General features: G+C 46.0%; 1 protein-coding gene across 1 annotated transcript; it reads right to left on the bottom strand.

Moving 5' to 3' along the window:
* Nucleotides 1-499: 499 nt before the first annotated feature.
* On the bottom strand, nucleotides 500-12,369 carry SRD5A3 (steroid 5 alpha-reductase 3). The gene is made up of 5 exons (XM_015821180.2): nucleotides 12,154-12,369; nucleotides 10,328-10,494; nucleotides 7,353-7,547; nucleotides 4,378-4,500; nucleotides 500-823 (listed from the first exon to the last, which is right to left on the bottom strand). Exons 1-5 carry the CDS (start codon nucleotides 12,354-12,356, stop codon nucleotides 564-566), a joined length of 948 nt encoding a protein of 315 aa, XP_015676666.1. The 5' UTR covers nucleotides 12,357-12,369; the 3' UTR covers nucleotides 500-563.
* Between the last annotated feature and the right edge of the window lie 3 nt (nucleotides 12,370-12,372).

Below are 12,372 nucleotides of genomic sequence, written 5' to 3'. Positions count from 1 at the left end.
AGGCTGTGGCTGCTGACGGACACTGTTGGCCCCCATGCGCTCGCTGGCCTCTGTGTGTGCGGGCTGATGGTGTCAGGCAGCAGCCGCCACAGCCCCCACCTTGCCTTGCCCTGCGGCAATGGCACCCCCCCCTGCCCCCTGCCTCACCCCGCAGGATGAGCCTCCTGCCCACCACCCCACCCACCAGAGACCCCCTGGATCTCCCCCAACCCTGCCGGCACCCACAGGCGTCCTCCCCAAGCAACATGGAGGTGGCCGTGCCCACCGCAGCCACGCCCACCCAGTCTGCCGTGACCACCGCAGCCATGCCCGTCCAGTGGGCCATGCCCCTCCCCCCCATGGCCACCACAATGCTGATGTGACCCTGGCACTTTGCGATAAATAAGTGGGTTTTGGGTTGCGGTTTGGGCACTCAGTCTCTAAAAGGTTCGCCATCACTGACCTACAGCAATTCAATTTCAACAAAATTCATTTGATTTATAATAATCAATTCATCCCAGAAGATCTCAAGATCTTTTAATTGCTTCAAATGTAGAATCATAACTCCATTTAATATAAATAAGTTAAAAAATAAAGGGTACATATGCTTTCCGATATTTTGGATAGTGCTTAAATTTGTTTAAGTAATATTCGTGGCACAAAACAGCACTTAGTGCCTGATTAAAAAAGACATATGTCACCACTAGCCACCAAGTTAAATTATAAAATCCAAAAGTGACAGCCATTGATGTATATATGAGAAATTCTGCAAAATAATGAGGACAGGACACCATTTCAAACCAGTCACCAAAAGGAATGCTATGATCCAAACTGACGACCTTTCCTAAAATAAAATAAAAATAGCTGAATTTAGAAAGGTGAGCAGAACTAGTAGTGTAATTAGATAGTGATGGGGGAGGAAAACAGTCAGGTTACAACTTTAATAAATCCATTGCCTCTATTTGACCCTTTTCTCAACCACACCTCTTTTCCATTTAGTGACTGTAATCTGGTCCAGTGACTTTGTCGTTCAGCAAAATAGTTGCTTAAGTCAGGGCTTTTCAACCAGTGGTACGGGTACCACCTGTGGTACATTGGCACCTGGCAGGTGGTACACGAACATCCTAGAAAAGTGGTAGTGGGGGAGGGGAATGAGCTGAACTGGTGGCAGCACCGCACAAGCCTGAGCGAGAGATGGCTGGAGCTGCAGGGCTGTCGGCTCAGCGGAAGCGCCAGGATCAGTGCCGCTTTCCGGCTGATCAGTGCTTCTTCGGGGCTGTCAGGGCTCAGTGGAAGTGCCAGAATCAGCGCCAGGCTCCGGCTGGAGCTCGGCGCTGATCCTGGCCCTTTTGCTGAGCCCAGAATAAGAACCAATCAGCTGGAATGTTGCAGCATCTCCAGGGTCTTGTGATTTACATTCAGATGCTTGGCAACTGATTCATATTTATGACGATCACAGTATCATGTGACCGTCATGTGAAGTGACCAAAACCTGCTGCAACCACCCAGCAGACGGGGGGAATAAAAACCAAATACCCCCCCCCCCATCCCCACTGCCAATCCTCAACAGAAATGCTCACAACAATGAAAACCTCGGACAGGAGGAAGAGAGCCGCCGGGTGGGCAGGCAGGTGTCTTGCTCGGCTGTGCCTTGGGGGGCACTTTTTTCAGTGCCATTGTAATTTCGAAGTCACTAAGTGAACTGTTGTAAGTTGAGGACTACCTATACTTCATCACTTTTTTCCTTTTTGGGGGGTCATCAAATTTTTGACACCTTGCTAGGCGACTGATGGTACTCGGATATTGCCATATCCTAAAAGTGGTACAATGGGTGAAAAGGTTGAAAAGCCCTGGCTTAAGTGAATATGTGTCTGAGAGAGCAAGGGAAAGATGCTGTGAAGATCCTCGATTGTTGCTCCGTCGTTCAGATAAAGTTCTCTGTATAGTGTCATGTGCCTGACCCGCTTTCCCCCACTTTTTAACCCCCCCACAGGCCAAAGAGCTTATTTAAAGAGTTGCTGCCTGAACCTGACCAGACCTTAATCAGTTTCACATTGAAGGCTCTTGTTGTCATTTGCGGGAAGTTTGGTCATACCGAAATGAAAATATTTTGTTTTATTCTGACTTTATTACTGTTCATAAATTGTTTATAAATACCATCATATTTGTGAATTGTTACTAACCATGGCGGTTGCTAATCAACATGTGAATGTATTTGCTTTCCAAGACAAAACTACGTGCTTATTTTGATCTGTTGGAAGGATCATCTTCACTCTGATCAGATCTGTTCATTATTTTTTTTTTTTAAGCCACAAGTTTTCTCTACTCCATGGTTCATGTGAGTGACAGGACATCCAGCTTGGCCAAAGAACCTGTTTTCCTGGATTATACAATTGTGCCTCTGGATACAATCCAAAATATGTTCCTGTCTCCTGTTCCTGCTTATGAAACTACATTTAAAAATTTTCCCAGGTAGATATTTTAGCTTAATCTTGCCATCATCTGGCTTCAAATTGTGCTCAACATCAATACTGATCATCCCAGCTAGCATAGCCAATGAATGAAATTTGCTCTTACCCTTTAGCTACAGCCCAATCTCCCTAGGCCAGGGGTAGGTAACCTTGGCTCTTTTATGACTCATGGACTTCAACTCCCAGAATTCCTGAGCCAGCCATGCTGAGGGGAAAGGGAGAGGTTTCCATCCTGAGCCATGCTGGCTCAGGAATTCTGGGAGTTGAAGTCCACGAGTCATAAAAGAGCCAAGGTTGTCTACCCCTGCCCTAGGCCTTTATTCCTAACTAGCTGTACCCGGCCACGCGTTGCTGTGGCTCAGTCTCAATGCGCCATTGTGCATTCATCCCAAACAATAAGTTTGCATTTCTGCAATACTTTTCTCATGCCGGATGCTTTGGAAATGTTGCACGTGGGAGTTTCAATGAATTGCATGTTCAATGGCAATTTCAAAGCATCCAACAGATGGCGCTGTTTTTCAAAAAAAGCATGTTTTTACCTGTCACAGGTGTGACATCTATATAATATAGGTATATAAAAACACGTGCGTATTCGAATGCAACGTTGTGTCAAAATTTCAAAGCAATCGGTGAAGAACTTTCGGAGATTTAAGATTTTGAACAAACGAACATTTACATTTTTATTTATATAGATAGTGGATCTTGTCCAAGTGGCCTTTGATGTAGAGCAAAACCAGGATGATAGTGAAAGGTGCCAAGAAATCCCTCAATTCAAAACAGGTGTTTCTACCATTTGCCTCCCAACAACACTCTTCTTTCAGTCTCAATCTGAGTCTCCATCTTGAGGAAAATGCTAAGAAGGGCAACAAGGCAGGAGATTTTGGAGCGATTGGGTTCAACAATCCTCAATCCGCATGTAAGTTTGGTTCCTTACGTTGAACCCCCTGCTCTTTTCATACAAGGTCAGAATATTCATGTATTAGGGACGTGCAGCATTTTGGATCCCAAGCCAAGAAAGATGGTTTGGATGGAATAAATAACCGTACCATACTTGGAGCCTTCTTAGGAGAAGCTGTGTCTTCTGGGCTCACATGGAACCTACTCAGTCACAAGGAGATACTGTTTTGAGTTAAAAGAAATACCAGAAGAGTTCAAGAAGGTGCTGTGGAGCAGGTATGGCCATGTTCATGATTGTTGGCTTGTTATTAACTCAAGCTCAACTTTTCCTGGGATTGGTTGTTACCATACAATCTCAGGATAATAACCAATGTTTTAAGGAGCTATCCACTCACTCCAAAGCACCTTTTTGACATGGCATTTGAAGCACTAATTTCCCTAATCTGGATTTAAAGACCTAAGTCAGTGGTGGCGAACCTATGGCATGGGTGCCAGAGGCGGCACTCGGAGCCCTCTCTGTGGGCACACGTGCCGTTGCCCCAGCCTTGCCTCCCCCCACGACCCCCTCCTCTCCAGCAGCCCCCCTGAAGGAGAGTCGCCCTCGAGCGTGGCCCACACGGAGCAGCGCAGCCAAGGACATGGCAGCCAGGCAGCGTAGACAAGACTCTGCCATCACACCCCATCATGCAGATGATGCTGCAGGGTACAGGCAGAGGGTGTGGCTGCCATAGCACTGGTGGGCTGCCTGGGCGATCTACAGCGGGCCCTGGAGGCGGTAAGTGGTCCTGTGGGGATAGGGGGCAGAGCAGGGGTGGGGTGGGGAGGTGGAGCAGGGGCGGGGCCAGTTTTGGGGCACTCGGTCTCTAAAAGGTTCGCCATCACTGACCTAAGTTGTTTGTTCAGAATGCTTTCTACCTAAATATCACCAATGTTCTTTGAACAATAAACAAAGGGTTGCAATAACGGCTATACTAATATATTTGACCAGGGGGAGATTAAAAAATGTTGTCTGGAATAGCAGTTCTTTTACCTGATTTATCTTTTCGAAGGTTAGCAAGAATAACATGGCATCTGTGTTGATGAACAGAAGCCCAACAGAACATCACAAGTCCTAGAACATGGTACCAGCAGACCATCAGTGAGTGATCTTTGCCTAAACGAAGAGAAACAGAATGTATTTATTCTTTTAAAATATTTTGAACCTCTCTGCTTTATTAAATTCAGATTTCAATGTGGTCTATGGTAAACTGATATTCCTGTTATTTATTCTACATCACCCTGAAGTCTGAATTTTAACACACTTGAAGCAAAATAGCATCCATGAATTTTTAAAATGCCATTCAGAAACAGTATATAACAACAACAACAAATGTATATAAAGCCGGAAGTCAGAAGACAGCAACAGACAATAAATGCTGACACTGCAAAGAAGCTGAAGAAACAGTGGATCACCTGGTTCACTGCAGCAAGAAGATTGTGCAGATTGACTACCAACAATGGCATGACAAAGTAGCAACAATGGTGCACTGGAAGATCTGCAAAAAACATCATTTGCCTGCAAGCCAGAACAGGTGGAAAATAGACAAAGTAGAAGAAAGGGAAGAAATGGAAATGCTCTGGGATTTTAGAATTCAAACAGGCACCTGCCACATAACAGGCCAGACTTAACAATCTATATCTTCTATCTTGCATATATAAATAAAAATGTAAATGTTCGTTTGTTCAAAATCTTAAATCTCCGAAAGTTCTTCACCGATTGCTTTGAAATTATGACACAACGTTGCATTCGAATATGCGCGTGTTTTTATATACCTATATTATATAGATGTCACACCTGCGACAGGTAAAAACATGCGACAGGTAGAAACATATTTTACATCCAACAGCGCCATCTGTTGGATGTAAAAGCAACACACGCTACGATTTTACCATTCCATTTCAACGTTTCCGATTTACGATCCATTTACGATTTCCAAATTTCCAATTTTACGATTCCATTTCAATGTTTCCGATTGCATTGTTAAATTGAATTTTCACAGATTTCGATTTTCATTTTGATTTAATTATTTCGTGTGACATTGCGTTGGAACTGATGCACAGACAATGGAACAACAAAAAACCCACAAGCATTGTGAAATTAAACATATTAGAAACGTGCGCTTTCTCTTTTCTTTCTTTTCCATTTAACCAGACTGAACCACAGCAACGCGTGGCCGGGTACAGCTAGTTGTCAATAAGAAAGACAAAATTTAAGTCCGGATAGTGGACTTTGCAGACCATGGAGACATTGGAAGAGAAGAGAAAGAACTGGTGAAAATCACAACATAAAAAGACGTGCAAACAGAAATGGAACGACTATGGCAAAAGAAAGCAAAGATGGTACCAATAATAATAGGTGCCTTGGGGGCAATCCCAAAACATGCAAATGAACTGTGGTACTTTTCCTGATACAATAATTTTCTGCTTCAAGGGAACTTTGATCTGTTTCCTACGGAAGGGCATGAGACAAGTTGGGCCTAGTTCCACTGAATGATTTGGAAGCGAATGACCACAGTTCAATGGTAGCAAATCTGATCTTGCATTCAGTAGCCCTAGATATGACTTCTGGCATTTCCACATCTGGGAAAAATCTGCAGAACTACCTATCAGTGGAACAGTTTCAAATGAGAGAAGCCAATAGTGTCATTTCATAGTGGACAGTGTCCTGTGCGTTTATGTGCTATTATACCAGTTTGATACTCATCTATTCCTGAAGAAAAGAAAAAGAATTCTTATGTCAGGTGTGAAAGACCAGGTCCACACATGAAGGTTCAATTTAACTGATTTATTGCTAAAAGCCTATGCAGAGCAATTTTCTCAACTAATGATCAGCATCTGATTATAGTTAAATAAGAGTAATGGCAATCAATAGCAATAGCAATAAGATTTATATACCGCTTCACAGTGCTTTACAGCCCTCGCTAAGCGGTTTATAGAGTCAGCCTAGAGGTAGTCCTCAATTTATGACCACAATGGAGCCCAAAATTTCTGTTGCTAAGTGAGACATTTGTTAAGCTAAATCTTGCCCCAGTTTACGTCCTTCCTTGCCACTTTTGTTAAGTGAATCGCTGCCATTGTTAAGTTAGTAGCACAGTGGTTAAGAGAATTTGGCTTCCCCATTGACTTTGCTTGTCAGACGTTTGCAAAAGGGGATCACATGATCTCAGGACACTGGAATGGTCATCCACATGAATCAGTGGCCAAGCATCTGAATTTTGATCCCTTGACTGTGGGAAGCTGCAATTGTCGGAAGGATGAAAAATAGTCGTAAGTCCCTTTTTTTCAGTGCCGTTTTAACTTTGAATGGTCATTAAATGAACTGTTGTAAGTCGAGGATTGCCTGTATTGCCTCCAACAATCTGGGACCTCATTTTACCAAACTCAAAAGGATGGAAGGCTGAGTCAACCTTGAGCTGGTGAGGATCAAACTGCTGGCACTCGGCAGAATTAACCTGCAATACTGCATTGTAACCACTGCCCCACCAGGATTCAGGGGGGGGGATGAACTTAGTTCATTTGTGGCTACCTAACAATTTCAGGCTAATCCCTCTCTTTACTCCTCCCCCTGGCTCTGCCTGTCCTTCTCCTACAGCAGCGGTTCTCAACCTATGGGTCGCGACCCCATTTGGGGTCGATCGACCATTTCACGGGGGTCGCCAAGCAAGGCTGTCCGCCATTTTTTTCCCCTTTTCCGGCGGGTGCCTTACCTCCCTTGGGCTGGGCCAGCTGGTGGTTGGCCTGCTCCGTCTCTGCCGCTTGCCAGCTACGCCTCGGCCGGCACAGGGGGCGGAACCACGCATGCGCGGCGCTCCCGGGCAGGGAAAGTCCTCGACTTACGACCGGTTTAGTCCTCGACTTATGACCGGTTTAGTCCTCGACTTACGACCGGTTGGGGGTCGCGGCATTAAAAATGTTGAGAACCACTGTCCTACAGTGTATTGCAAGAGTGCAAAAGAAGATGCTTACCTTCTCTACTCTTTGCTGGCACTTGACACAGCACTGTCAACCCCACCAAAACATAGTAAAAAAGGCCAAAGCAATAGTGTACAAAATGGATGACGCCTCCAGAATAGATGCTGATGTGGAGACATTCCTGTAGCCGTCTACAGCTATTCACCCAGACCAAAAAACAGACCAGGAAAGCTGACAGGAATTCGGCACCTAGAAATCCAACAAAGACAGTGTGTAAACAACTGTTTACCTTGTCTTAGGTGTGTCAAATTCAGCCCAAACAAATCACAAGATATGCAAGAAATCCTCAGAGATGTTACCCATGTTAACATATAGAATTCCATCAGTGGGAAAAATATGGGACCAGCCTCTACATTTTTCCATCTCAGATAAAAGACATCAAGCTAGAAATGACTTTGGATGACTAACAGGTGGTTAAAAATGTCCAAATGCAGGTAGTCCTCGTCTTACAACTGTTCGTTTAGTGACTGTTCAAACTTACATCACTGAAAAAGTGACGGATGACCATTTTTCACACTAACCACCATTACAGCACCCCCAGGGTCATGTGATCAAAATTCAGAGGCAAGGCAACTGACTCGTATTTACGACGGTTGCAATGTCCTGGGGGTCCTGTGATCACCTTTTGTGACCTTCTGACAAGCTAAGTCAGTGATGGTGAACCTTTTAGAGACCGAGTGCCCAAACTGCAACCCAAAACCCACTTATTTATTGCCGGGTGCCAGGTGGCCGTGGCCTACTGGGTGGGCATGGCTGTGGTGGTCATGGCAGACTGGGTGGGTGTGGTCCCCTCAATGTTGCTCGTGGGGAGGGACGCTGTGGGGGCCGGGCAGGGTTGGGAGAGATCCAGGGGGTCTCTGCCAGGTGGGACGGTGGGCAGGAGGCTCATCCTACGGGGTGAGGCAAAGCAAGGCAAGGCAATGGCAGGGTGCCATTGTCGCAGGGCAAAGCGAGGCAGGGGCCAGGATGGCTGCTGCCTGACACCATCGGCCCCGCACACAGAGGCCAGCGAGCGCATGGGGGCCGACAGTGTCTGTCAGCAGCCACAGCCTGCCGGCCCCTCGACCGGCGCACTCTGGGGCTCCGCAGCCCGCTGCCAGCAGTTCAGAGAAGCCACCTCTGAGGTGGACGGATAGCTGACAGCTGAGGAGGCGATGCAGTGGGTTGTGCCTGGGAAAAGGAGAGCATGCGAGGCCAGGAGGGATGGGACGGAGGAGAGGGAAACCATCCGTGCTGGAATGCCTCCGGCCACGTGGGACCTCGGCGAGTTAGCGGACAACTGGTTGAAGAGGGGTGGTTGCCATCTCCGGGGCATGGTGCGCGTGCCCACCGAGAGGGCTCTGAGTGCCATAGGTTCACCACCACTGAGCTAAGTCAATGGGGAAGGCACGTTCGCTTGATAGGTGCGTTATTATTCACTTAACAACTGTGGCAAGAAAAGTTGTACACTGGGGCAAAATTCACTTAACAAATGTTTCACTTAGCAAGAGAAATTTTGGGCTCAGTTGTACTTATATGACAGACATCAATTAAAAAACAACAACACACCAGACCAGAAGAAGTCACTCCCACGTTACGCATTAAAACAGGCTCACACAGCATCTTGGCTAACTGCCTGGAGAAAGAACCAGGTCCTCAAGATCTTTCTGAATGCCAGCCGAGTCAGGGCCATCTGAATCCGGAGGAAGGTGCTGTAGTACAGACATAGTGCAAAGAAAATCCTGGCTCCTGTCAGTCGACATTGATGAATTGATAGGACCCAGATCGTGCCAATCTTGCTGATTGGAGAGACGACGATGGTTCGTCTGATTGTGTTAGAGAGGCAGAGCTGGCTTCACAGTCTCCAGGCTCTGAAGGCTTTTATGGGTGACCACCAGCATCCTGAATTCCACCTGGAGAGCCCACGGATAAGCAGCGCAGCTTATTTGCTAGCAGTGTTATGGAAGCATACTGAGATGGTCCCATAGCCTCTGGCATTTGTTCAAGTGAACCTGACTTCCCCATTAACTTTGCTTGTCATAAATATGCAACCGTCATAAATATGAATCAGTTGCCAAGTGTCTGAATTTTGATCCTGTGACCATGGGGATGCTGTAAGGTCGTCAACCTTGGCAACTGTAAGACTTGTGGACTTCAACTCCCAGAATTCCTCAGCTGGCTGAGGAATTCTGGGAGTTGAAGTCCACAAGTCTTAAAGTTGCTAAGTTTGAAGACCCCTGCTGTAAGGGTTGTAAGTGTGAAAAATGGTCATAAGTCACTTTTTTCAGTGCTGTTGTAACTTCAAATGGTTACTAAATGAACTGTTGAGCGCTACCTGTATCCAATATCTTCTATATAAATAAAAATGTAAATGTTTGTTTGTTCAAAATCTTAAATCTCCGAAAGTTCTTCACCGATTGCTTTGAAATTTTGATACAACGTTGCCTTCAAATACGCGCGTGTTTTTATATACCTACTGTTATATAGATGTCACACCTGTGACAGGTAAAAACATGCTTTTTTTGAAAAACAGTGCTATCTGTTGGACGTAAAAGCATACCCACAAGCAATGTGAAATTAAACATATTACAAACGTGCGCTTTCTCTTTTCTTTCTTTTCCATTTAACCAGACTGAGCCACAGCAACGCGTGTACAGCTAGTATTAAAATATATTTAAAATGTGCCCTTCAACCTCCAGTATTATTTTGAGTATAACTATTATTACTATCATACCTCTTTTCTACTCTTTTCTTCAGTTTCCTGGATCTCTCCATATCCTGTAGCCCTATTCTTCTTCCCCTGCCCTCCCCAACTGAAGGTGGGATACCTATACTTGAAAAATCTGTAGTGAAAATTATTGCGCTTGTCCACCGATTTTATGCCCAGAATAAATAACTTCAGCTTTAGTAGAGAAGCTATTCTGCAAAGTCTACAATATATTGGGACCCTCTCCACCAAATAATATACATACATCTAAAAGAATGCATACCATTTTCTAAGTGGTGGACACTCCTGTCTTCCTTTGCTTCATCAAGAACGTCAAGTAAACCCCGAATCCAAAAGGGGAACGCCCGAGAGAAGAGCACACATTGCATAAACAGCAATAGGAGGAAGCCATTCCAGGTTACGGACACAATATAAAAATGGTAGAACCACCTGCAGAAGGAAACAGGGACAGTTAGGATTAGTTTGCACATTGCATTGAACTACAGTGTTTTTGCTTTGTTTTTAGATTAGTAATTAAGCAAATTGTAGTTTAATATATTAGTTCCCAACCTAACTCTTGTGTTGGAGGGGCCAACATTTTTTGTTCCAGGAGAGAGGGAACTTAACCTGAGCAAGGGTTAGTAAACCCTAGAAAATCAGACCCGAGTGGGCAGATGGGAAAACCATTCAGCTCATGCTCGGATGCATTTCAGAATGCGGATTTATACCAACCCCAGCATGGAAAAGGACCTATAGCGGTGGCCCGGAAGATGGAACAGTTCTGCTTCATCCAGTTTTGGTCACATTACAAAAAAGATGTTGAGACTTTGGACGAAATACAGAGAAGAGCAACTAAGATGATTAAAGGGCTAGAGACGAAAACATATGAAGAACGGTTGCTGGAATTGGGTATGTCTAGTTTAATGAAGAGAAGGATGAGGGGGGATGTGATAGCAGTCTTCCAATATCTCAGGGGCTGCCAGGAAGAAGAAGGGATCAACCGATTTTCCAAAGCGCCTGAAGGCAGGACAAGAAACAATGGATGGAAACCAATCAAGGAAGAGAAGCAACCTAGAACTAAGGAGAAACTTCCTAACAGTGAGGACAATTAATCAGTGGAACAACCTGCCTTCAGAAAGTGTGAATGCTCCAACATTGGAAATTTTTAAGAAGAGACTGGACAGCCACTTGTCTGAAATGGTACTATAGGGCAGGGCTTTTCAACCAGTGGTACGGGTACAACCTGTGGTACATTGGCACCTGGCAGGTGGTACGTGACCATCCTAGAAAAGTGGTAGCGGGGGAGGGGAATGAGCTGAACCGGTGGCAGCACCACACAAGCCTGAGTGAGAGATGGCTGGAGCTGCAGGGCTGTCAGGGCTCAGCGGAAGCACCAGGATCAGTGCCAAGCTCCAGCTGGAGCTCGGCGCTGATCCTGGTGCTTCTGCTGAGCCATGAAGAAGCACCAATCAGCTGGAAAGCAGCACTGATCCTGGTGCTTCTGCTGAGCCCAGAAGAAGCACCAATCATCTGGAATGTTGCAGCATCTCCAGGGTCTTGTGATTTACATTCAGATGCTTGGCAACTGATTCATATTTACGAGGGTCACAGTGTCCCAGGGTCATGTGAAGTGACCAAAACCTGCTGCAACCACCCAGCAGACGGGGGGAATAAAAACCAAACACCCCCCACCCCATCCCCGCTGCCAATCCTCAACAGAAATGCTCACAACAATGGAAACCTCAGACAGGAGGAAGAGCGCAGCCAGGCGGGTAGGCAGGTGTCTTGCTCGGCTGTGGCTCGGGGGGCACTTTTTTCAGTGCCACTGTAACTTCGAACAGTCACTAAGCGAACTGTTGTAAGTCGAGGACTACCTGTACTTTATTGCTTTTTTCCTTTTGGGGGGGGTCATCAAATTTTTGACACCTTGCGACTGATGGTACTCGGATGTTGCCATATCCTAAAAGTGGTGCAATGGGTGAAAAGGTTGAAAAGCCCCGCTATAGGGTCCCCTGCTTGAGCAGGAGGGGGTTGGACTAGAAGACCTCCAAGGTCCCTTCCAGCTTTATTCTGATTGCACTCTGCTCCTAAATAACCTGTTTGCTTTACCTCTTGGGAACATCGAAGATCTGCAGGAGGACGGGACGCTGCCCACCGGCTGCCTTGGTCTTCCCGTAACGGACCAGGTCTTGAAAGATCCCGGCGAGGTTCAGCGAGGGAGCCCCGCGTGATGTTTTCAGCGGCGGAACTTGCAGAGCCAGCAGCGCGGCGAAGAAAGAAGCGGATAACGCCAGCCACACCGCAGCCAGCATTTCCCTCACTGCGCAG

Source organism: Protobothrops mucrosquamatus, unplaced genomic scaffold (assembly GCF_001527695.2).
Source record: "Protobothrops mucrosquamatus isolate PMUCROS unplaced genomic scaffold, P.Mucros_1.0 scaffold1268, whole genome shotgun sequence".
Taxonomy (NCBI): domain Eukaryota; kingdom Metazoa; phylum Chordata; class Lepidosauria; order Squamata; family Viperidae; genus Protobothrops; species Protobothrops mucrosquamatus.
The sequence above is the reverse complement of the archived record's forward strand: the minus strand, read 5'-3'. Positions and strand labels throughout refer to the sequence as shown.

Bases quoted from the DNA above. Each gene is read 5' to 3' on its own strand.
- SRD5A3 (XM_015821180.2), bottom strand. From the start codon at position 12,356: ATGCTGGCTGCGGTGTGGCTGGCGTTATCCGCTTCTTTCTTCGCCGCG. The intron at 7,548-10,327 runs GTATGCATTCTT...TTGGATTTCTAG, and splicing joins TGTCCACCACTTAGAAAATG to GTGCCGAATTCCTGTCAGCT. The intron at 824-4,377 runs GTAAAAGAACTG...ATTTTATTTTAG, and splicing joins CCTTCGAAAAGATAAATCAG to GAAAGGTCGTCAGTTTGGAT.